This window comes from Patagioenas fasciata, chromosome 3 (assembly GCF_037038585.1).
Source record: "Patagioenas fasciata isolate bPatFas1 chromosome 3, bPatFas1.hap1, whole genome shotgun sequence".
Taxonomy (NCBI): domain Eukaryota; kingdom Metazoa; phylum Chordata; class Aves; order Columbiformes; family Columbidae; genus Patagioenas; species Patagioenas fasciata.
Genome location: NC_092522.1, coordinates 55,316,371 through 55,337,414, shown reverse-complemented (window position 1 = coordinate 55,337,414; position 21,044 = coordinate 55,316,371). Strand labels below are relative to the sequence as shown.

General features: G+C 43.7%; 1 protein-coding gene across 7 annotated transcripts in view; it reads left to right on the top strand.

Annotated features, from left to right (window-relative positions):
- The window catches only part of PNLDC1 (PARN like ribonuclease domain containing exonuclease 1), a 28,598-nt gene that overhangs the window by 3,299 nt on the left and 4,255 nt on the right, over positions 1–21,044 (top strand). For 2 of the 7 annotated variants that reach the window (XM_071806375.1, XM_071806373.1), the window contains 11 exons: positions 1,383–1,462; positions 2,462–2,599; positions 3,043–3,112; positions 3,361–3,446; positions 3,675–3,730; positions 4,815–4,882; positions 5,732–5,785; positions 5,999–6,041; positions 6,614–6,713; positions 7,150–7,325; positions 7,469–7,567. In XM_071806375.1, coding sequence (XP_071662476.1) covers positions 1,383–1,462; positions 2,462–2,599; positions 3,043–3,112; positions 3,361–3,446; positions 3,675–3,730; positions 4,815–4,882; positions 5,732–5,785; positions 5,999–6,041; positions 6,614–6,713; positions 7,150–7,325; positions 7,469–7,567 — 970 coding nt within the window. Of the gene's footprint in view, positions 1–1,382; positions 1,463–2,461; positions 2,600–3,042; positions 3,113–3,360; positions 3,447–3,674; positions 3,731–4,814; positions 4,883–5,731; positions 5,786–5,998; positions 6,042–6,613; positions 6,731–7,149; positions 7,568–8,128; positions 8,302–21,044 lie in introns of those variants that run through there. The other 5 variants (XM_065835863.2, XM_065835862.2, XR_010651210.2 and 2 more) reach the window with 5 other exon arrangements.

The window sequence follows — 21,044 nt, the reverse complement described above, 5'->3', positions numbered from 1 at the left end:
GTGGGCTCTGAGGGGCTTCATCACTTCTCCTGAACCTCTGGGGCGGCTACTGTCCTTTGCTGCCTGTTCTGTTAAACTGCTTTGTTGAGAGTGAAAGCATCTGTGCCCGTCCTACATTCACAACTCTTTGCCCCCGTCCACACCTCAGTTCCTGAGAGGCATTCATCTCTGGAGTCTACTTTTCTGCTCTGTTATGGTGATGGGTCTTTCTGTAGTGGAAGTGGGTGTCTAGGCGCTTGGAGCATGCTTTGTGGTAACCAGCTTCCATTTTGTGCTGCTTCAGAGCAGCAGCTGGAGAATTTGTAGTTGCTCTGGGTCATGACAACTTTTGACTTGTTTTAAATCCTGGGTGATCTGGTGTTCACTTTCTTCACCTTGGAGAAGGGAAAGGCGGGCCCCCTTTCCGAGTTTGTTCCTTCTCATGGGTAGCAACAAGGAGCCCCATGGAGACACATATATATGCCAGGGAGGATAAACAGGCCACTTACCACCTCTGGTAGCTTTTGGGAGCACTGTAGCAGAGCTGAGGAATTTCTGTGCTGGTTTGAAGGAGAGAAAGGTTTGTAGCAGAGGATAGTTTGTATGTTTTCTCACAGAGACCGAGTCTTAATCCTTTAGGTCAGGGAGTAAAATACAGAAAAGGTTAAGAAGGACAGAAACTATTAAAGGCTTTGTGTATTGTTTTTTTGCAGAGTGTGAAATACAGGGGGTGGGGAGTGTGCTGTGTTTTGTATCTGCTATGCCAGCTGTAGTAGATATGCTACTGATACTGCAATAGGGTCCGGCAATTGTGAGCACCTGTGACAAGAAAGACATTTATTTAAGTAAGTAATAAGAGTGATTAGGGTGTCTTTTTGTGTACTGTTCAGAAGAGGGTTGGGTTAGTTCTTTATCAGCTGTGGTTGAAAATGTGCCCGTACCTTTCATCTGTGCTTGGCTTCCGAGTGTGTTGCTCTGAAACTTTCTAAAACCACAGACAGTGTTTTTCAGAGTAGTAGCCTTCCTCCCTGTTTTCAGATAGCTTTTTCCTTTCCTCTGTGTCCCCACAAAAGCTTATTTGCCTGAAATTCTCACTGTGGCTTTTTTTTTGGGGGGGGGAGCTGGGAGGGGGATGGGTTTGGTGTTTTTTTGTGCGTTTTGGGGTGGGTTTTTTTGTCTTTTTGGGGAGTTTTGTTTTTTTCCTATTATGTATGGTAACATACCAAGGTCTTACATTCATGAGTATTTTCTGTACACTGGGGAAGAAACATCTGGTCAGTCCTTCTGTCTAGAAGAATGCATTTTCCTGAATAGGCTTGTCTGCACCTCTGAAGTTTTTACTAGTGGTGTTTGTTTTGTTGTTTGGTTGTTTTTGTTTTTGTTTTTGTTTTTTTTTTCCTCAGGCTATCAGATGTTTGAAGTTCAGCTGGTTCTGAGACAGGCTCTCCAAAATGTTTGGACACAGCCTCTTGGAGACAAGAAGGTGAGACAGTAATGTGGACTTACTGAAAAGGGGGGTTCTGTCTAGGCAGATAGAACTGATGTTCTTGCAGGGACTCTGAAATGTTGCTTATACGTTTCATGATAAGGTCCTGGAGGAAGAGAAGAAAATTACACAGGAATGTTCTGGGAAGTGTTTATTGTGGGATCTCAATAAAAGGGATCCAGAAAACCGAGTAACTTTGCTTTCTGTTTGTCCTGTAGCCACAAAATACCTTGAGGTGGAAGTGCTTGTCTTTGGGGCACTTCTGGAGGGACCCTTTCTGTGTCTCTAGACTTTGTTAGATCTCTCCTTCAATACCTCCACAAGAATGTGCAATTAGCTTCTTTTTGTGTTTTTCCCTTGTTGACTCTTGTCATGTAGTTGCTTTGAAGACTTAATCTGTTATATGGCTTGCTGTTTTGCTATTTGCCGGTTTACATTTGATGCAGTATTTTGTGAATTATATCTATGGTTGTGGACTTCTCAAAACACGCATCAGAAAACATACCAGTCAGTTGCTTAGAAGTAGATTACAGAAGTTTTTGTTGTTGGTTGGTTGGTTTTTTGTTGTTGTTTGGTTGGTTTTAATAACTAGTGTTATCAGAGTGACAGATTTACCCAGACTTCTCACCTGAAGCATAGACTTTGGGGACTCTGTGTGATTGCTGTTTGATTCTGCTTTTTGGTGCTATGAACTTACTATATTGGTGTGAAATTGAATGGTGTTCATTGTGCTTCAAAAAAACATGTGATAGGAGCCATCCCCTTATCCAGAGAAGCATTAATAAGACACCCTTAGAGCAGGTCTCTTTTGTTACTGGAGCACTGATCTCCATATCGAAGAGAAGTGAGACAGTTCTGAGGACCCAGGGGATGTGCTGTTTCTGCATTCTTCATAGCCTAGAAACTGAACTTGTCCTCAGCATTACTGAACCCCAGTAAGCAATGTACGTAGAAGTATCATGGGAGGCTCAGATACTCAATGACTCTTCTTTTTAGGTAATGGTGAAAAAAGTGAGTCTCCGGCATCGCCAGCTTCTGGAGAACTCTCTTTATGATTGCTGCCAGAAGGAGCTCATTCTCCTGTCTGCCCGTGGCTTCACCAACCTCTTCCAGACACTTGTTAAAGCCAAAAAGGTAAAATGCCTCATCCCTACTCTCTTTTTCCCTTTCTTATGTTCTATATGCAGATTACTGAATGAATTTTGGCTTCAGGACACTATGGGTGATGTGTAGGCAAAGGCTGTCCTTCCCATTGTGACTGAGCCTATAAATCTGATCACTGGAGGATTTTACCAGTGTTCAGCTGAACTGAGAATCCACTTAGCTCCTTAGGTCCACTCAAGTTGGAATGCTGCTGAGAAAATATCCTCCTTAGAGAGTCCACAAGTCTGATTTCCTGAAAGCAGTAGTGTTCTCCTATGAGCTTTGCAGCCCGAATGACTTCTGAGTGAACATGTTTGAATGCTGTCTGCAGGAAGAAAGCATTACAGCTGTTGAGCGTCCCTGAAATTGGTTTTCTCTGAGCTCTCTACAAAGTTATGCTCCAATGGGCTGTTATGTTTATATTCTTCCCTTAGCCCCTGGTGGGACACAACATGCTTATGGACCTTATGCATCTTCATGACAAGTTCTACAAGCCCCTTCCAGGTAATGCTATACTTTCTGTCCGCAGGCTGCTGCCTTTGCAACAGGGATGGGACAGAAAGCACAGTGGTCATTCACTGCCCCAGCCACCCACAGTGCTTAGCAAACAGCTGTGCTAGATGCCTCTTCTGAGCTCTTAACTGCTGGAGAGGCATATTGTTCCTCTGACTTCACCTCTTTCTTATTCATTTGAAATACCTTTGGCTTTTCCTCAGTTTTACAGTGCCTTTATTCACGTGTTTTGCTTTCAGAAAGCTATGAAGATTTTAAAAGGAATATTCACATTCTGTTTCCTGTCCTCATAGACACCAAGACTGTAACAAAATCTATCTGGAAGGTGAGATGCAAAGGTCTTTTTATTTAGAGTTAAAGCTTGTCTTTCACCCAAAGGAGAGGATATCTTTCCTCAGTGGTCTGTGGTTACAGAACTGTGAACAGTTCTCAGCGTTGCCGTGGGACGTTCTGCTTTTTAAACTTCATCTAATGCATTAGCAGGACCACTAACTGAGCTCACTTACCACGAGGTCTGTCTTGGTTGGTTTTCAGGCATGTTCTTCTTTTATAGAAATGTCCGTTTCCTCGAGTATCTAGTCTTTTGGAGGTGTATGAGGTTCTGTGCAGGTAAGTGGTGGGCTATAAAGCCTTCAGCAATCCCTTTGTTTTCTTGAGAAATATATTTCAAAGTCAGTAATTTCGTATGTTCATAATTTCCCTCCTCCCACATGTTTTTTCAGCTGCTTTTTTGTTTTTCTAAATTTAAGAGCAAAATATTTGCTTATCTTTCATATAAAGTAATTATGCAGTAAATTATGTGTTCTAAGTCAGTTCTCATAGTGTACCACCATTACTTTGGTCAGAGGTTTGGCTTGCAGACAGCCTTACACACAACTTCAGTGCTGTATGTTGCTTATGTCATGTTATAAAATGGGTGAGTTTCAGTTCTCAGTGAAAATACACCCTAATTTCAAATGCCAGCTCCCAAGAAAGAGCTGCACTGAGCCCAAAGCAGTAGCTAAATACAATGTTCAAATGGAGCACATGAGTAGATATCGGGCTGGTGAGCTTAGCTGTGATATGGTAGAAGAGTGCTCTCTCTCTTTTTTTTTTTTTTTTTTTTTTAACACTTCTTTTGTCGATAAATTGTTTTCACATCAATTTTGCTAAGAAAAGGAAGATTTTTGCAACTTTCCCCTTACCCCCTACTCCCAAGAAGGAGATGTGAAATTAGCGCTTATAGAAACAGTACTGGGATTCTGGTTATTTTTGTTTATCAGTTTCAGACTGCAGATTCTCATGAGCTTTCGTGCTTGCTCATTCTTTTATTTCAGTCATTCCATGGGTATCTTTATTAATCTGTCTTCCCAAGTTCCTCATTCAAATAGAACCATCTAGTCAACCCCTTTCCTTGGAGTTTTCCGTGGATTTTTAGTTCTGTTCACATGTTTTGCATGCAGTTAGAGCAGACTTGGTGCTTAGAAGGTTTGATCGGGGGAGGAGACTGAGAAGGTATTTAGGAGTTAGTTTTCAGGAAGAAAACTGGTCAATATTATTGAGCTAAGTATATTAGCCTTTTCACAGAATTCTACCAAAAGTCCTTTTGAAGTCTTCAGTAGCTTTTTCCGAAATGAAGCCGCTAGTCACTAGAGAACAGTAACTTTAGTGTAATGAGGCAAGAGAAAAATCTTACACATCCACTTGTCTTCAGCAGCAACCTAAATCCAACAGATCCAGCATCCCCAGTGATCACTCTTGCAAGTGACTGCTCAAGATATGGTATGTTCTTCAGTAAATCTTCGAAGTCAGGTAGCCAAAAGGGGTTTTGTTTTACTTTACGGCTGTACACATGCAAAGCATGAGTGAGGTCCAGTGGGTCTGCTGTATTTGCACCGAGCTGCCGATACACTTTTTTGTCTGGACCCAAAGCCTGGGTTCCCAAAATGTCACGTGTCCTGCATGTCCCCAGTAGCTGCTGAGGGTAGTGCAGGGCAGATTTGCATCACACTAGCACAGACGGCGTTCATGTTAAGTTGGGTTGAACTGAGCCCAACTTGGGCCTGTGAGGAGTCAGTAGCCCTTGGAAGGGGCAGGGCAGGTGAGAAACAGTGGTCCTAGAATAGAAAACAGCAGGAGTTGGTGGCTCATGTGCAGAGTTAGCGGTGCTGTGTGTGCAGGGGGCTGTGTTCAGTACATGGGGTGATCCTGGCTGCGAGGCAGATGTTTTCTGGCTTCTCTCGGCAGTGTCATGTCCTGCAACACAGGGCCTCCTACATTTTGAAGTGGTTCCTGGTTCCTGTACCATCAATAACGTATACAACACAATTTGGTTTAGATCTTCATGGGAGTTAATATTTTGTAATGTACACCTCGCTAAGCTTTTTGGTGATTTCGTGTAACTGCAGCCTTTTTGTTGGTTTTGTTTTAAAATCCGTGGTAGAAGCATTGACTTTCTATGGGGTGTAAAGGTTTCAGGGCGAGGAAGGAAACAAAGCTGAGGGTGGGGGCGAAAACCCCAAAACAGAACAGTAGTTCTTATGAATGTTTGGATTCTGAAGTGGAGCAGTTTCCACAGTGTACTAAAGGTGTTTACTTCTTTTCTAAATTGATTTTGTCGGACACTTACAGCTGAGAAGAAATCTCCTCACGAGGCAGGCTATGATGCATTTCTCTGTGGTTCAGGTAAAATGCTTCTGAAACACTTCTTTAAACTTTGTGTAGGGACTTGGTAATTCCTTTCCTGCTCTGTAGCTCTCTTTGATGCTAAGAAATATTTGTTTATATACAGTCTGTTGCTATTAGTAACCTAGCTGCACTTCAGTGAGTTTTTGCTTTCCATTTGTTTAGTTCTGTTTCTTTAGCTTTGTTCTAATGTCACCTCATTGTTCCTTCTAGTTCTTCTGAAGTCAGCTCATTTGCTACTGTGCAGATCCACAGAGTGAGTGATATTTCAATGTTTACTGAAAATTGCCTTACATGAATGGGTCCTACAGAAAACAGTTGTCAGTTCTCTCTGGCTGACTCTTTGTTTTGCAGGCTGGCCTTCCTTTTGGATAAGAGGAAGTGTTACTGGAAATGTCACTGTTCTAATTAGATTTTTATTTTATAAATCCGAAAGTAGTAGCTTTATGTCAAAGCTGACATTTACAAAATTAATTAAGGGGCCATGCAATGGCTCAAAGGATGGGAAATGGCATTGTGACTCCTTTATCCTCGAACAAGCTCTCTCAAGTTCAATTCACTTGGGTAAGGGTCAAATAATTTTCCACTAGTTTCCATTTTTGAAATCTGTGTGATTCAGTGCCTTCAGTTAAGTTGCTAAGAGGCAGCTGTTCAAATCCCTTCCCTTTGCTTGCAGCTTTTTAACTTTTGTAGAACATACCAAGATCTGAAATACCTATCTTGTCCCTAGTGACAGAGCTTCTTCAGGAGCTCTGTGCTCCAGAGACACTGTGCATCAGTGCAGCACTGGAGAAACAACACTTTGTTCCATTTTGTTTTCTGATGTAGTGATGCAGTGGAGGCTGATCCTTCTTTCTCTCAGTATCTCACCGTGTTAGCTGAGTATCTGAACGAAGTGAATTTCATCCGAGGAGGTGTTTCAAGCATTGTGCGTATGAATTGCAGGTCTGTGACCAGTTGGTGGGGTGCATAGGTCAGTCGCCTACTTGATGGCTTTGTTAGAGGAGAAAAATCCACCAGTGTCTGGGCCCACCTTAGCAGAAGTTGCCATCATATAAATGGCACAACTGATGTTTCAAAATGGCAAATGAGTTGAATTTCTGCTTTGTGAAATGTTTTCATATTGTTACCCGTTAGAGAGCTTGCTGTTTCTCTGGTGGTTTCTTCATGGTAATCGTGACAGCTTGCTTTTATGACTCATGTTCAGAAGAATCTTGGGACAAAAGAAAAATAATTTTGCATCAACAGCTGTGTTGTACAACCTGTCTTATGTGTCATGTACTGCGTATTTTCTGATTATATTAGTAGTGCATCTGTAGTATTTCTGAACTCAGAACTATGTCTCCATATTGCACATTTTCCAGAATTTTTCTGGAGAAGATGCTTCGTGCCAACATCTCCCTCTCCTGGTTGTCCATGTCAAAGGCCGGCCAGGGCTGAACGAAAGGCAAATCTACCAAGAGTTTAATGCTTTTTGTCGCTTTGATGTCAGACGGCTTTCAAAGAACCAGTTCCTTCTGCTCTCCAATAAATTTAAGGAGTAAGACTTAATTTCCTGCCCCTTGATCCTCTTTGATCTAAGTCTGCTGTGACCACTCTTGGATAAAGAGATTCCTGTCCTGAGCTGTGGGATGCTGTAGGCAGCCTGCAAGCTGTGGCTCCTGACATCTGCTTTCATTACAGCATCAGGCGTGTTCTGAGAGAGTATAAAGACCACCCTCACCTGCGGGTTTCCTTCTATCGCCGCTGGAAGCACTCTCCGAGCGTGAATTGCCTGCTGCAGTGAGTTACGGACACCACGGGAATGGGGAGGGGGAAAAACATTCCTTCCAAGGGGGCCTGGTCCTGTCCCAGCAGCAGTCTGGTGCTCTTTGCCATGTTCTTCTGCCAACCCTTCAGGAGAACAAGGGCTTCGGAAGCAGGTTTACTTGCCGACTGCTGGGTGGCCACCTGTGACATTTCAGCCCTGGGCAACTGGACTTTAATCTTGATACTGATTAACCAGGGGACGTTACCCCATGGATAGCACAAAACTACGGATATGCTATCATAACAGACGGACTTATCTTAATGAGCTGTAGTGCTAGCTCTAATAAGCTTGAGGAGTGAGAGGCAGAGTCTTCCGCTTGTGGGATGGATGCGTGTTTTCTCCAGCAGAGTCAAAAGCTCAGGAGAAAATTCCAGATTCAGAGTGCATCCCTCTCGTGAGGTCGTGACAGCAATGCTCTCAAAGGGTGAATTTCTGGACTGACACAGTTTGGAATCAAATCTCAGAGCTTAATAAGAACAAAATTGAGCCCTAAATATAAGAAGTCTAACAGCATTTTAATTCTTGCCCTTTAGAGTCTCTGGTATTGTGGCGCTGTGGTCTCTCTTGGCCTTTGTACTTGGAGGAGCTCCTTGCTCTTAATTCTGAAGGATTGCCTTACAGATGAGATGTCAGGAACACAGTTTTTATTTTTTGTGTTTCTCTGTTTTGTTTCATTTCATTCAATAAACTATGAGAAAACTATGAATAGTATTTTCAATAGTTTTATTGCAAATGTGTTTTTAAAGAGGATGTGTTGGTTTGCTTTTTGTGCTATTTTGTAATCTGTTAAAAGCACAGTCCTCTCCTGAAGAGGGAGAGAGGGTTCTTCTGATGCCTAATTTACTTTGATCCTCTGTTGGTTCTTCACAGTTATTCATAAGCCCAGTTATATCCCAGTGCTTGTGCTGCTGTATAAAACACAATTGTGTTGAAGTTTGGGAATTTATGAAATTAAAGAGGCTATTTTTAGTTTCAGTTGTAAAGCAGAGGAAATGTTATAGTTTACAAAATGAAAATGGGCGGAGTTGATGCAGAAAGTACTCTTGGGCCACATGAAGAATTCTGGTGAATAGTAAATAATTTGCAGGGCTGTCAGTGTTGTGCAGAAAAGCTGAGGACAGATACAGATAAGTGGAATTTATCAGCTTCCAATTTGTAGAATATACACAGGTTGGGTGAGTTGGCACCCATTTTTGTTTGCTTCTAGCGCACAGCACGTGAGCAGTCCTTTCTCTAAAACTATCACGAGAGAGGCTTTGTAAATGTGTTTCTCTGATATAGTTGGATTATTTGCCAGTCCAGGAACTGTGGTCTTTATTAATTTCATTCTCTGCTTAAAAACGACCTGCCGATTCATGATTTCCATATAGTGGTCTCTAGATTTCGTCAGTCAGAATTGGATGGGGCCCATGATCATCCAATACCTAGAATCTGCCTTTTAATCGACTGTAAAATCATAGAATGGTAGAATGGGTGTAGCTGCAGGGGACGAGCAGCAGCAGAAGGGCATGGCGGTGTGCCCGGAGGTCACGTGCGCTCTGCTGCCAACGGCTCATGCTTCGCTGCTCTTCAGGAGAGACAGGCAGCGTCCCTTCAGATGTGGTTCTTGAGATCTGCATGGCTTGTGGTTTACAGCTCTTACTTCATAAGCCACCTCCTAGCCAGACAAATAACTGACTTCTTGATGCCTTTTTTTTAATAACCCTTCAGTGACAGAGTTCTCTGTCACAGTGTTTCTTCAAACACCAGTGTAAGTATCTCCCTATTTATTCCGTAATGGTAGGTTTTTTTTGTCATTTAGCATCATTAGGCACCCCCCCTTGTGTCAAGGAGAGCACAGGCTCTGTGTGTTATGTAGATTTGAGAAAGCTTTCACTGAGTGTTACACATAGGAGCATGCATTTTCCCATAAAAAGCACTCTTGTTGGTTTATGATATGGGAAATGTAATACCCTTGTTCTGTGGGGTCCGGATTCAGCTAGCTGCTTAGACGTGGGGAAATACAGCCTCACTGCGCCTCGTCTTTACAGTCTGGGGTTCATGAAGCTATAGATACTGTTACCTTTAAGAAGCACAGCAGTTTTTAAGGAAGCATGCACTTTGAAGGAACAAATAAATTGTTTGTTCTGTGTTAAATTTTTCTCCTTTCCTCCCATGTTTTTGTCCGAGTGGCACACAGACAAATAATGAATTAGTTCCCTGCAGTACTATTCTCTTTCTCCTGTTTCACCATCTAGAGAAACACACTTGCCTGTGGAAGAAAGCAGAGATCCTTTCACCCCTTTCTGAGAAGTCGCCCACAGGTCATTGCTAGACCGCTATCCATCATTTTTGCCAAGTCTTGGGAAACGGGAGAGGTGCCCGAGGATTGGAGGAAAGCAAATGTCACTCCAGTCTTTAAAAAGGGCAAGAAGGAGGACCCGGGTAATTATAGACCGGTCAGCCTCACCTCTGTCCCTGGGAAAGTAATGGAACAGCTTATCCTTGGTGCCATCTCAAGGCACATCAGGGATAAGAGGGTCATTAGGGGCAGTCAGCATGGCTTTACCAAGGGTAAGTCATGCTTGACCAACCTCATAGCCTTTTATGAGAATGTAACAAGGTGGATGGATGATGGCAGAGCGGTGGATGTGGTCTACCTTGACTTCAGTAAAGCCTTTGACACAGTCCCTCACAGCATCCTCACAGCTAAATTGAGGAGGTGTGGTCTCGACAATAGAGTAGTGAGGTGGGTTGCAAACTGGCTTAAAGAGAGAAGCCAGAGAGTGGTGGTCAATGGTGCGGAGTCCAGTTGGAGGCCAGTATCTAGTGGAGTGCCTCAGGGGTCAGTACTGGGGCCAATATTATTCAATATATTCATTACTGATTTAGATGAGGGAATTGAGTGTACTATTGGCAAGTTTGCTGACGACACTAAGCTGGGAGGAGTGGCTGACACGCCAGAAGGCTGTGCTGCCATCCAGTGGGACCTGGACAGGCTGGAGAGTTGGGCGGGGGATAACCTGATGGAATTTAACAAGGGAAAGTGTAGAGTCCTGCATCTGGGCAGGAACAATCCCAAGTTCCAGTATAGGTTGGGGCATGACCTATTAGAGAGCAGTGTAGGGGAAAGGGACCTGGGGGTCCTGGTGGACAGCAGGATGACCATGAGCCAGCACTGTGCCCTTGTGGCCAGGAAGGCTAATGGCATCCTTGGGTGTATTAGAAGGGGGGTGGTCAGTAGATCGAGAGAGGTCCTCCTTCCCCTCTACTCCGCCCTGGTGAGACCCCATCTGGAATATTGTGTCCAGTTCTGGGCCCCTCAGTTCAAGAAGGACAGGGAACTGCTGGAGAGGGTCCAGCGTAGGGCAACAAAGATGATTAAGGGAGTGGAGCATCTCCCTTATGAGGAAAGGCTGAGGGAGCTGGGGCTCTTTAGTTTGGAGAAGAGGAGACTGAGGGGTGACCTTATTAATGTTTATAAATATATAAAGGGTGAGTGCCACGAGGACGGAGTCAGGCTCTTCTCAGTGGCAAACAATGATAGGACAAGGGGCAATGGGATCAAGCTGGAACACAAGAGGTTCCACTTAAATTTGAGAAAGAACTTCTTCTCAGTGAGGGTAACAGAGCACTGGAACAGGCTACCCAGGGAGGTTGTGGAGTCTCCTTCCCTGGAGACATTCAAAGCCCGCCTGGACACATTCCTGTGCAACCTCACCTAGGCGTTCCTGCTCCAGCAGGGGGATTGGACTAGATGATCTTTTGAGGTCCCTTCCAATCCCAAACATACTGTGATACTGTGATACTGTGGTCTGACCGTGCCTTCTCCCTCTCCAAGGGACAGATGTATCTCATGGAGCAACCTAGTGTAGTGAATCTGAAGACTACATTAGAGATGGGACAACTTATAAATAGTAATTTCTGTAGATCTACTAGATATTTCTACTATAAATTGGTTAAGTGTATATGTAAATACATGAAGAAGAAATGAGAGCAGGTTGAGTATATTCTAATTTTTTCCCTAGGGGAGAATTTACAGAAACAAGTTGCTTGTCTGTAATAACCCAGGGTCACTGCTCAGAGCCTTTTAAAGACATCAATGAGATGTACTAGCAGTCAGTTCCCATGAAATGGGTTAGCTGGGGGCTATTCTAACAAATCAGAGCAGCAACTTTTAGCTATGGGAATAGATTTACAAATTTTCCTGAGTGGCTGAAGATCAAGACAAAATCTCCCTGAACATTCCAGTCTGGCCATTCCGACCTCAGCTATTGCTTTTGCTCCAGACTAGGGAACTGTTATTAATTGAAGTTGAAAGTATCAAAAGTAGTTCAGGTTATGCCTGTTCCTGTGTGTCTCCTGCAAGGAGTAGGGCATACTTTTGATTCTTGTGAAGTCAATTCAAAGTGATGCAACCTGCCTCATTACTCTGGCTCTGAAGAGGTGCCTGTCAAAGTTGCTGAGTGTCCCCGAGGGCTGGCAGCTCAGAAAATCAAAACCATCTTCCTAAGACAGTGATAAAACCACAGCTAAGTCCCTAGCAGCAGTTATAGTACATCTGCTTCTCAGTGCTGAGAAACTTGTACTTTAGCTGTAATGATTGAAAGGATAATTCCAACCCCCAATGAAAGAAGATCTTAGAATTCAAGTCTTGAAGGTGTGCAGTAAAAGCATAGCCCTGCAAATGGAGCATTGCAGATCAAGATATAAAGAACAATTAGATTTTTGATATATTGATTTTTTTTTTTTCCACATGTTAAAGATTAAATTTGTCTTTTTAAGGTAACATCTCTACTCTGGTGGGAAGCCTCTCAGAGTACCTCCTATTGCTGAACACCCAGAGTGCAAGTCTTGCCGTGGAGGAGCTCAGCATTGTCTCAGATGCCCAGTCCCCTCTGTAAGGCAGGTGTGTTAAGGAGATACAGACCAGCGATGCTGGGCAGAGCACAAATCTCTCTATCTCTTGGTTTGCTCGAGGTGCCCAAAAGCACTGAATTAGAGCTGCGCTGGAGGTGTGGCATGTCTCCTGGTGGCGACGGCCAACAACTGAGATGGCTGGCTCGCAGAACCACCACAGGGGCCAGCCCAAATCCCCCCAAGAGTGCTGGTGGAAAGCCATCCATGTCAGAACACATAAGCACTGCCTGTTTTGTTATAAAGGCTGTGGCTGAGCAGCAGGGAGGGAGGAAAGCCATCTCCAAGCCCTTACCCCTGCTCCCAGAGACATGGAGCTCATGGGGCAGAAGATGGCTGAGAGTGGCTGTGGGGCACAGGCTGGGGCAGGCAGAAGGGGGAGGCTCAGCAATGATGGAGACTGGAAGGAGAACACGTGCAGGCGGAGGTGATGGAAAAGGAAGATTTTCTTCCGCATGTCCCCAAGGAGCTGTGAGTTTGTTGCAAAGCAGGAGGCCAGAAAAAGTGGAGAAGAGTCATGCTGCCAGGATGCATGGGAGACAAGAGAGGCTTTATGCCCAGTGTTTCACCCAGCTCATCTCTGCTTTCTCTTGCTGCCATGTTCAAGTTTGTGGTTTTAACCAGTTTCACCAAAACCAGTACTTTAATTATTGTGTGAGCACCTTTGGACTCAGTTTCAGGGAAAAAAACATGGAGCAGTCCAAGCTCTGAGGGGTACCTGGGCTGGGGTTGCTCACTTTTAACACAGACGCTGCAGCCACAAGTGCTCCTGCGTGACATTCAGCCCTATGCCCTGCAGCTTCGGTGGGGGAACAGAACCTGGATCCTTGGCATGAGAGGATTCTAATGTGCCTTTTGGTATCCTAACACACAGGCAAGTAGTTGAATCTTCTTGCAACTTCTCCCCAACCAGGTGAGCATATAGAGATGAACAGACTTCTTACCAAAGGCAAGATGAATATGGGGCTACTGTGCCCCCTTCTCCCTGTGTAGGACAGCCAAGGGCCCCCTCTGGTCACAGGAGTGATTGACACTGGTTCTGTTCATGGAGCAAGTGTGCTCACCCACAGACCTCTACAAGACGTTCTGCAGCCAAGCTTTAAAAGAAAATGACAATCAGGAAATCAGTTGGCAAAGAATTTAATGCCAATGCTGTAAGCTAGGCTTGTTTTTAAAATACCTGTGCAATGGAAATCTGCAAGAGGTAATGGTTACAATACAGGAGAAACACACGATGTCCTAGCAGAAACACATCCAGTTGAAAAAAAAGCACTATTTAAAACATGGAAACATGTTACTCAACACCACCTAGGCACACACAAATTGAGGAAATCCTAGAGTAGTTCTAAGTCTGGACCTGGTCCAACTCACTGACACCCCTGGCGTTCACATGGGTTTCAAAACAGTGGAAGAGTAATCGGTAATCCTTATTCTGTATTTTGTAATACAAAACTATTTGACTTGTCCCATAAAACCTGGCACTAGAGATGGGACAGAGCTGTGGCATGTTCTGAGTTTGCTCTGAAAGACGCTGCCAGAAATTTCTGCTTTGTGTCCAGCTTTTGGTTACCAAAGGTCATTCTGTCTATAATTTCCCATTGTTTAACAAGCTGCTTGCTTACAAGCGCAGCCAGCATAACCAAAACAGGCAGTTGTTCACTTACCCACCAGAACTCATCTGTCCTCTGCCTGTAACACATACAACAGACTTTGCCATTCCTACATAAATTTAAGGATTTGCAAACCCACAGGCTCCCACAGCTGCCTGCAGTGCTCAAAATTTGCCCCCTCCCCTGGGATGTGGGACTGAAGAAGCCTGATGTAATTGTTCCATAGGGCTGTTGGGTCATGGGAACCGATGCCACAGGAGACATGCTGGGCTCCTGGACCTCCCCTGCGGTCCGGCAGCCTCCAGCAGCTGGGCAGCCTCCAGGGGATGGGCTGGGGCTGGCTGCTCAGCAAGGGGTGTCTGGGGGTTGTCTGCAGCCAGGGACATCCCAGTGGAGGGGGGATGCTCTTTTTCACAGCTTGCATGGATGAATAACCTACGTGTACTGTAACTTAGCACAAGAAAAGAGCATGGTGATGGGGGACAGAAATGCAACCAGGGCTCTTCCTAATCCCATAGGCACCTGTCACTATCTTTAGACTCCCAAATACTTGGATAGTGTGGCAGACACCTCTGACTTCACACCTGCTCGCTACTGAACAGAAATGTAGAGTAGTGATGTAGAAGTCTGTGTTCCACAGTGCTTGGCAGCCTGACAGGCACAGGAAAGATGAGGGCTGCCATCATGGTGACAATGATGGCAAGTTCAAGCCTCATCTGGGGGCCCTGCTGTGGAGAGCTGTTTTGGACAGTGATGAACAAGATCAAACTGGAAAGAACAACAAGAGGGGTAAAAGGAAGGTAATTAACAATAGAAATAAAGATAATTATTGCATTGCTGTTTCTAGGACCCTTGGCAAGCAGAGCCTTTGAGTCCCTCATGTGGTGAAATCCCCCATTCCGCTGAGCAGGCAGGACAGGTGCCGAAGAAGACCGTGTGTGGGATGAGAGGGGCTCAGGCTGACTGTGCCGGTGATGTGTGGGGGACAGGACCCTCAGGCACTGTGCTGCACTGGCAGTTATCAAAAAGAAGGGACCAGCATTGTTCCCAGTGGAGAAAACAATGTCCAGCACCAAGCTCAGATAGCTGAGAAGCCCCTCTGAAACTGCAGGTGACTGCAGGTCCATTAGTATTGGCATGGAAGTCACTTCAGCAATGGTGTATGGGGATATAGCGGAAGATTTGGCGAGGAGGTTAGTTAAATGTAAATACGCTCAAGTGACTTGCACCTGTCTGTAGAAAAAGCACACACATCACACTAATTGTCTTACTGACCTTGTGTGCTTGATGAGTAGAAGCTCTGTGTTAGATAACACAGGCCTGGGAGAAACTCTGGGCACCTTATCACTGTGTCTGAGATTCCTGCTTTGTTGTGAGAAAGAGCGAGAGGCTGCGCCTGCCTGAAGCCTTGAAATACAAGCGAGCTCAGCAGGCCCAGCGATCTTCCAGCAGGGCTGAACTGACCAGCGCCTGCGTCCCCGTTTGTGTCACCTCTGCCTGGGAGCTTAGGTGTCGCTTCGGAGATCCCCCAGTAGAGAGGTAACTAAAATAAAACTTGCTCTTTGCAAATGCATCCGTGGCCTCTGGCTCTTCTTGCGATGTGCCTGCGTATGTGCACACAGATGGCCATATTTAGGACATGCACAGTAACTTTGCTCCTCTTCATCTTGAAGCACAGAAACCAGGTGATGACACTATTCCCACTTATCCCCAAAGTGGCAATGAAAAGCACTCACCTGACAAAAACTGCCTTCAGAAATAACACACTGTTTTCTCAGCCCTTGGATTCAGTCTCATTTGGTTTTGCTGGGTCTGTAATGACGGATAACACAGTCTTTGACTCTGTTAAGGCATCACTTGAATCAAGAGCTGTTTCCTCTGTCAGCAAGCAGGAGATGTTCTGCTATCAGTTTGCGTTACTGAAGCTGACTGAAAAATAACGTCATATTATTAAATATTTTAACAGGTATTATAATTCAGAGAGATTGCAAACAATTTAATTCATCATTAGTCCAATGTATTAGGAACAGTATAGTCTCTGAATGTTACTTTTAATAAACAAATTACTTTTACAAATTACTTTGGGTTTATCAAACACCTTAGAGTTAAAGCCGATACACGTTTTGTACTGTATATTCTACTCCAGCTGTTTTAGTGAGTGATTCCGAATTCCCCGTTACAGCAGGTTTACAAAGATCCCACCTCAGGCAGGGAAAGCGGAAGGTAAAACTAGCTTCTTGCTGAGACAAAGCTGCTTGTTGGTGAGGGCTTCTGCAAAGATTAGAAATAATATTCTGCAAGTTATGCAAATGTCCAAGTGGACAGTGTTGAGCTGATGGCACAGCAGAGATTCTCGTTTAAATAGCACTGCATGCAAAGAAATAACTAGAAAAAAAAATGTGAGCCTACTGATCTTAATTTTGCAGATATTAGGAATCCAGAGCCCCAAAGCAATGAAGGATGCTTCTCTTATGATAAAGATCCAGCAAATGTGACTATGTTAGCAAATTATCTGCATTAGAATACACTTCATCAGCTACTAAGTCCTTTTCATGAAAACTAAAACTAAAAACCTAAACCTAAAACTAGAAACTAAAACTAATCTGACAAAATCATAAACACAGTGAAAGAAAAAAAACAACACAGCTTGATCAAGTCTTGCTTATGTAGCCAAAAAGTCTGTAATTTTTTAGAGCATATTAAGTCATTGATCAAAATTATTTTTGTCCCTCTGTGTTAAAATGGCAATTAATGCATTGTGTTAATAAATAAATATACATAAGTATATATACATAACTCACGATATAATTTGATCTTGTGCCTTTTGCTATCTAGTGTAGTTTGCTCATATATATATAGGCTTGTACTTTTTTGTACAAGGTAAAAGTACTGAGCACAAAGTACCAAGTGTCTTTTACCCCATTCATGCTAATAACAGCTGATGAAGTTCAGTGCTTTGTGGGATCAGGGCCTACGTTTTCCATGAGTCCTGAACTTCATTGTAATTTGTCTCCCAGGATCTAACCAGGGGTGCAATGCTGATCCCTCCAGCTCTGGTGTGCTGAGTTCTATTGTTCTCTACGTTCAACAGAAAAGGGGAGAGCTTGTTTTGTTTTGTTTTGTTTTGTTTTGTTTTGTTTTGTTTTTTGTTTTGTTTTTTTATAGCCTTGTGCTCCCTGGGGCTGCGTCTCCTTGCTCTGAGACACAGCCTCAATATGTGTGTTGTGAGCAAGGGCTGGGTACTCAGCCCTGTCACCCTGACCTTCCCCAGAGAGTGCTGGGTTATCTCCTGTCCACAAAGGCAAAGCACCACCAGATCAGTCTGCTTTTAGAGAGATAACAGGGAATACCCAGGACATCTTAAAGGTATATAAATAAGAACAAAATCCTGCCATCGCTCTTTAAAACCAAGACCATGAAAACTGGGAAACAAAAAAAAATTAAGTTCAGGATGAAATCTTTATTCTAATGCATTTGATCTCTCAGTTTTGAATTACAATGGCAAAACCCCTTCAGGCTGTTTAAATACTTCTTTGTGTACTCCATTAAATAAAAAGAGTCAGAAAAATTTTAGTACTAAATGGCATTGATTTAAACAGTAAGACAACCAGTATTACAATTCAAATTACTTATTTCGTAAGTAAAGTAGGCCAGGAGGCATGTGCCATAAGGAGTCTTATTTTATGCTTGCTGTGCCCACACCTACCATCCCCATGTCTTCCTTGCTGGGGCAGGACATGGGCCTTGTGGCAGCCTCACTTGCTTTTTCAGCTACCTTGAAGGAGGAACCGTGGGCACAATGGTGTACACTGGCTATTGAAATTGTTAAAGGCTACTCTGGTCTCCAGGGAATGGTAGGAGATGGCCACCTTTTTTCTCAGACAACGCTCTTGCTTGCAAGACTTGCTAAACAAAGCAAATGGTATGCTGAAGGTTTCACTGGTCATACAGGAATATGAAGTCCCAGACATACCAATGAACTAGATTAAAGCTAAATAAGCAGACTTCATTAGAACCACTGCTGCAGACACAGCACTTGAATACAGAATTCCCAAGAGCAGAACGTGCAACGGAAAATATATCGATTTTTTTTTTTTTCCCTAAGCTGAAGTAAGTGGGAATTCAGGAGTAGATCAGAGCTCTTACTTTCCAAAGCCCAATTTATTGATATTACATTAAAAAAAAAAAAAAAAAAAATCCCATATTTAAGCTGACCATACTGCTTCCTAAAAGTATTCAGGATTTTCTGCCTGTTCTTCTCCCACCTTGCCAGGAACTGCAGTCCTGTGACAACCAGATCTGTTTCCAGTCCAGATGCACTATCATACTAGAGGTAATACAATCTTGTCAGCCAGGCCAAGGCACTCTGACACTTTTAGATAACGTTTGGCATGAGTAACCATGTAATTTCCTAACTGGAGGAAAAAAATGTGCTTCACAGGCAGTTTTCCTCAGTTTTTCAGAACAAAAATATAAATCAGGATTCAAGCAAGTTTCAGGCTTGGGGCCTGTTCCCAGTCAAGCCATGGGGGGAGCTGTGCTGGAGGTTTTGATGGGAGTTGCTGTGGTAATTAACATGTTTAAGATACATGCTTAAAAATAATTACTTTTATATTTAATAATGCCAGCATGCTAACTTTTGCAGAAAATGGGTAGTTGTGCATGTGAAGAACTGAACACGTTCAGTGGCAGCCACCACAGTTGTGGCAAAGGGGACCCCGGCTAATGCAGCTCATGACTTCTTTGCCAAGAAAGTCAGTGATGTCCCATGATCAGTAGATGAACCGTGTGGGAGGAAAAGCAAAAGGCAAAGCCAAAGCAGGTCACCATGTGTGCTCGAACCAGCTCCAGGGTTGGCATTGTAACTGGAGGGACAGCACAAAGCTTCCAAGCAGGTAACATTTCTTCGATGCTCAGTGCATCTCAAAGGTTAAGATTAAAGAGAAGGTTTTCTGCCTAAATTAGGAAAGTGAAGAAACTTCTGACATTCCCTGTTTCATGTGTATGTCTGTGTCCTGGAAGACCTCTACCAAATAAAGACTTCATGTAAACAATTGGACAAAAATAAACCATTTGTCTGAGGTAGAAGGAGCACATTGTAAGCAGGGGTGATTTTGGAATGAGTGTGTAGAGAGATAAAAGGTTTTATCGCTGGTGGTGTGACAGGAGAAAGGCATGAAGCAGGATATGATGAGACCTGCTGGGTAGAAGTGCAATGATGGGATGTCGCAGGGAGATACTGAAGATGCATGCTCTCCATACTAGTTTTACTTGTGCTTCAAGGGCTCTGTCTGCACTGAAGTAAAAAGTCACTTTCTTTTCCTTAGAGTTTTTTTCCTTTCCATCATTCTTCTCTTTTCATTTTTGCAATCTGTCAATCTTGTCTGCACTTTGAGTGGTCACAAGAAGGAAGTGAACGTCTCGAGGGAGAGCTGCAGAGCATGTAGGTGGTGAGAGAAAGGGCAGAGCAAAAAAAATAATCAAGAAACAGGCATAAAGAAAGAACAGAGGAAATTAAAAAACAAAAGCTATGGACATTGGAGTGATATGGAGGACACAACAATCATTTCAGCGCTGCTTATTCAGCTTGGTCCAAATCAACTCAGGGCTGAAAGTCTGAAACCAATGCAATGGCAGAAATACTATTTTAAGGTTTGTTTGTTTTCAGATCAGTTGTCAAACAGACAATTTGGCAGATCAGGCCTTTGCCTAGCCCCAGGAGGGTATCTCTGGCTTCTACATCTATCAGATTGTAAAGTTATCCAAGAGTAAAAGGGACCAGGGCAGAGGCCCAAAAAGGCAATGCTTCCCTTCTTTTCCCCAGTAGTGTTTCCAAATCCTCATCTGAGAGAAACAGCTTGGCTTTGACATATGAGAAAGAAATGACCCTAGAAGGGAGGGGCCACCTGTGCCCATTCCAGAAGGATTTTGACTCTTATGCAACGTTTTGTAAGGAAAGAAAGGCTTTTCAAAGCACAAACGCATAGTTCACCTTGGTGTTACAACAGCCATGTCTGAAAGTGACACAAAGGCCTGATCTGCTTGTGATACAACGGTGTATTTGAGATATGCAAGGAACAAGTGAAAATATGAGTATTGCTGCTCTGGAAGATCATGCTGGTTACTGCAGTTGAGGAGTGCTCTCAGCTGTGAACTAGAGCAGAGAATGTATCTCCTGTTGCATTAATGTAAAGGGCTGTTCTTGGAAGCCAGAAGGTGTAATTAGGCTTACTCAATCACATTTCCACCAGGGAAGTCTGTTTCACCACTGACACATGAGGATGGATGCTTGAAAAGCCTGGCCTTGTTTTGCCTGGCACGATATGCCTTCAGGAAACCCACACCTACAGTTTAATGATCATCATGAGAAAGATTTGCAATTGCAATTAGGAGACAGACAGTGCCACCCCCTCAGCTGTTTCTTCACAGCTGATGAAAATGTGAAGACTGAAGCATTTCAGCCTTGATTGAATAAAGTGCCTGAGCACAGGCTTGAATTTTGGTGATGTGATTTAAGTCATGTGCTCACACCATGCTGAATTGGGCTTTCCTTTCAGAGGAGTTAGTGGTTGGTATACCATACAAAGCCTTTGTATTCAGAAGCTCCACCCTGATCCCATCCTCAGGTGTGCATACCAGTTTGCTTAAGTAGCTGAGAAGATGCAAGAAACCCCTGTAAAACTAGTTAGCTGGGATTGGGAAGCACCCCATAGCCTGGGGCTCATTCCGTTTTGTTGGGCTCACAAATTCTGTACTGTTAACTGTGCCAAAACAGCATTAGTAGATGCACATGGAGACTATCACAGTTGACGGGAACAGAAAATGCATGTTTACAGGTCCCGGTCAGCATCCTCCTGTTTTGCCTCCTTTGTCACAGTGCAGTCATTAAACTGATGGTCGTAATCCAGGAGACAAGGACTCCAGTGACTTGTCTGCCACATGA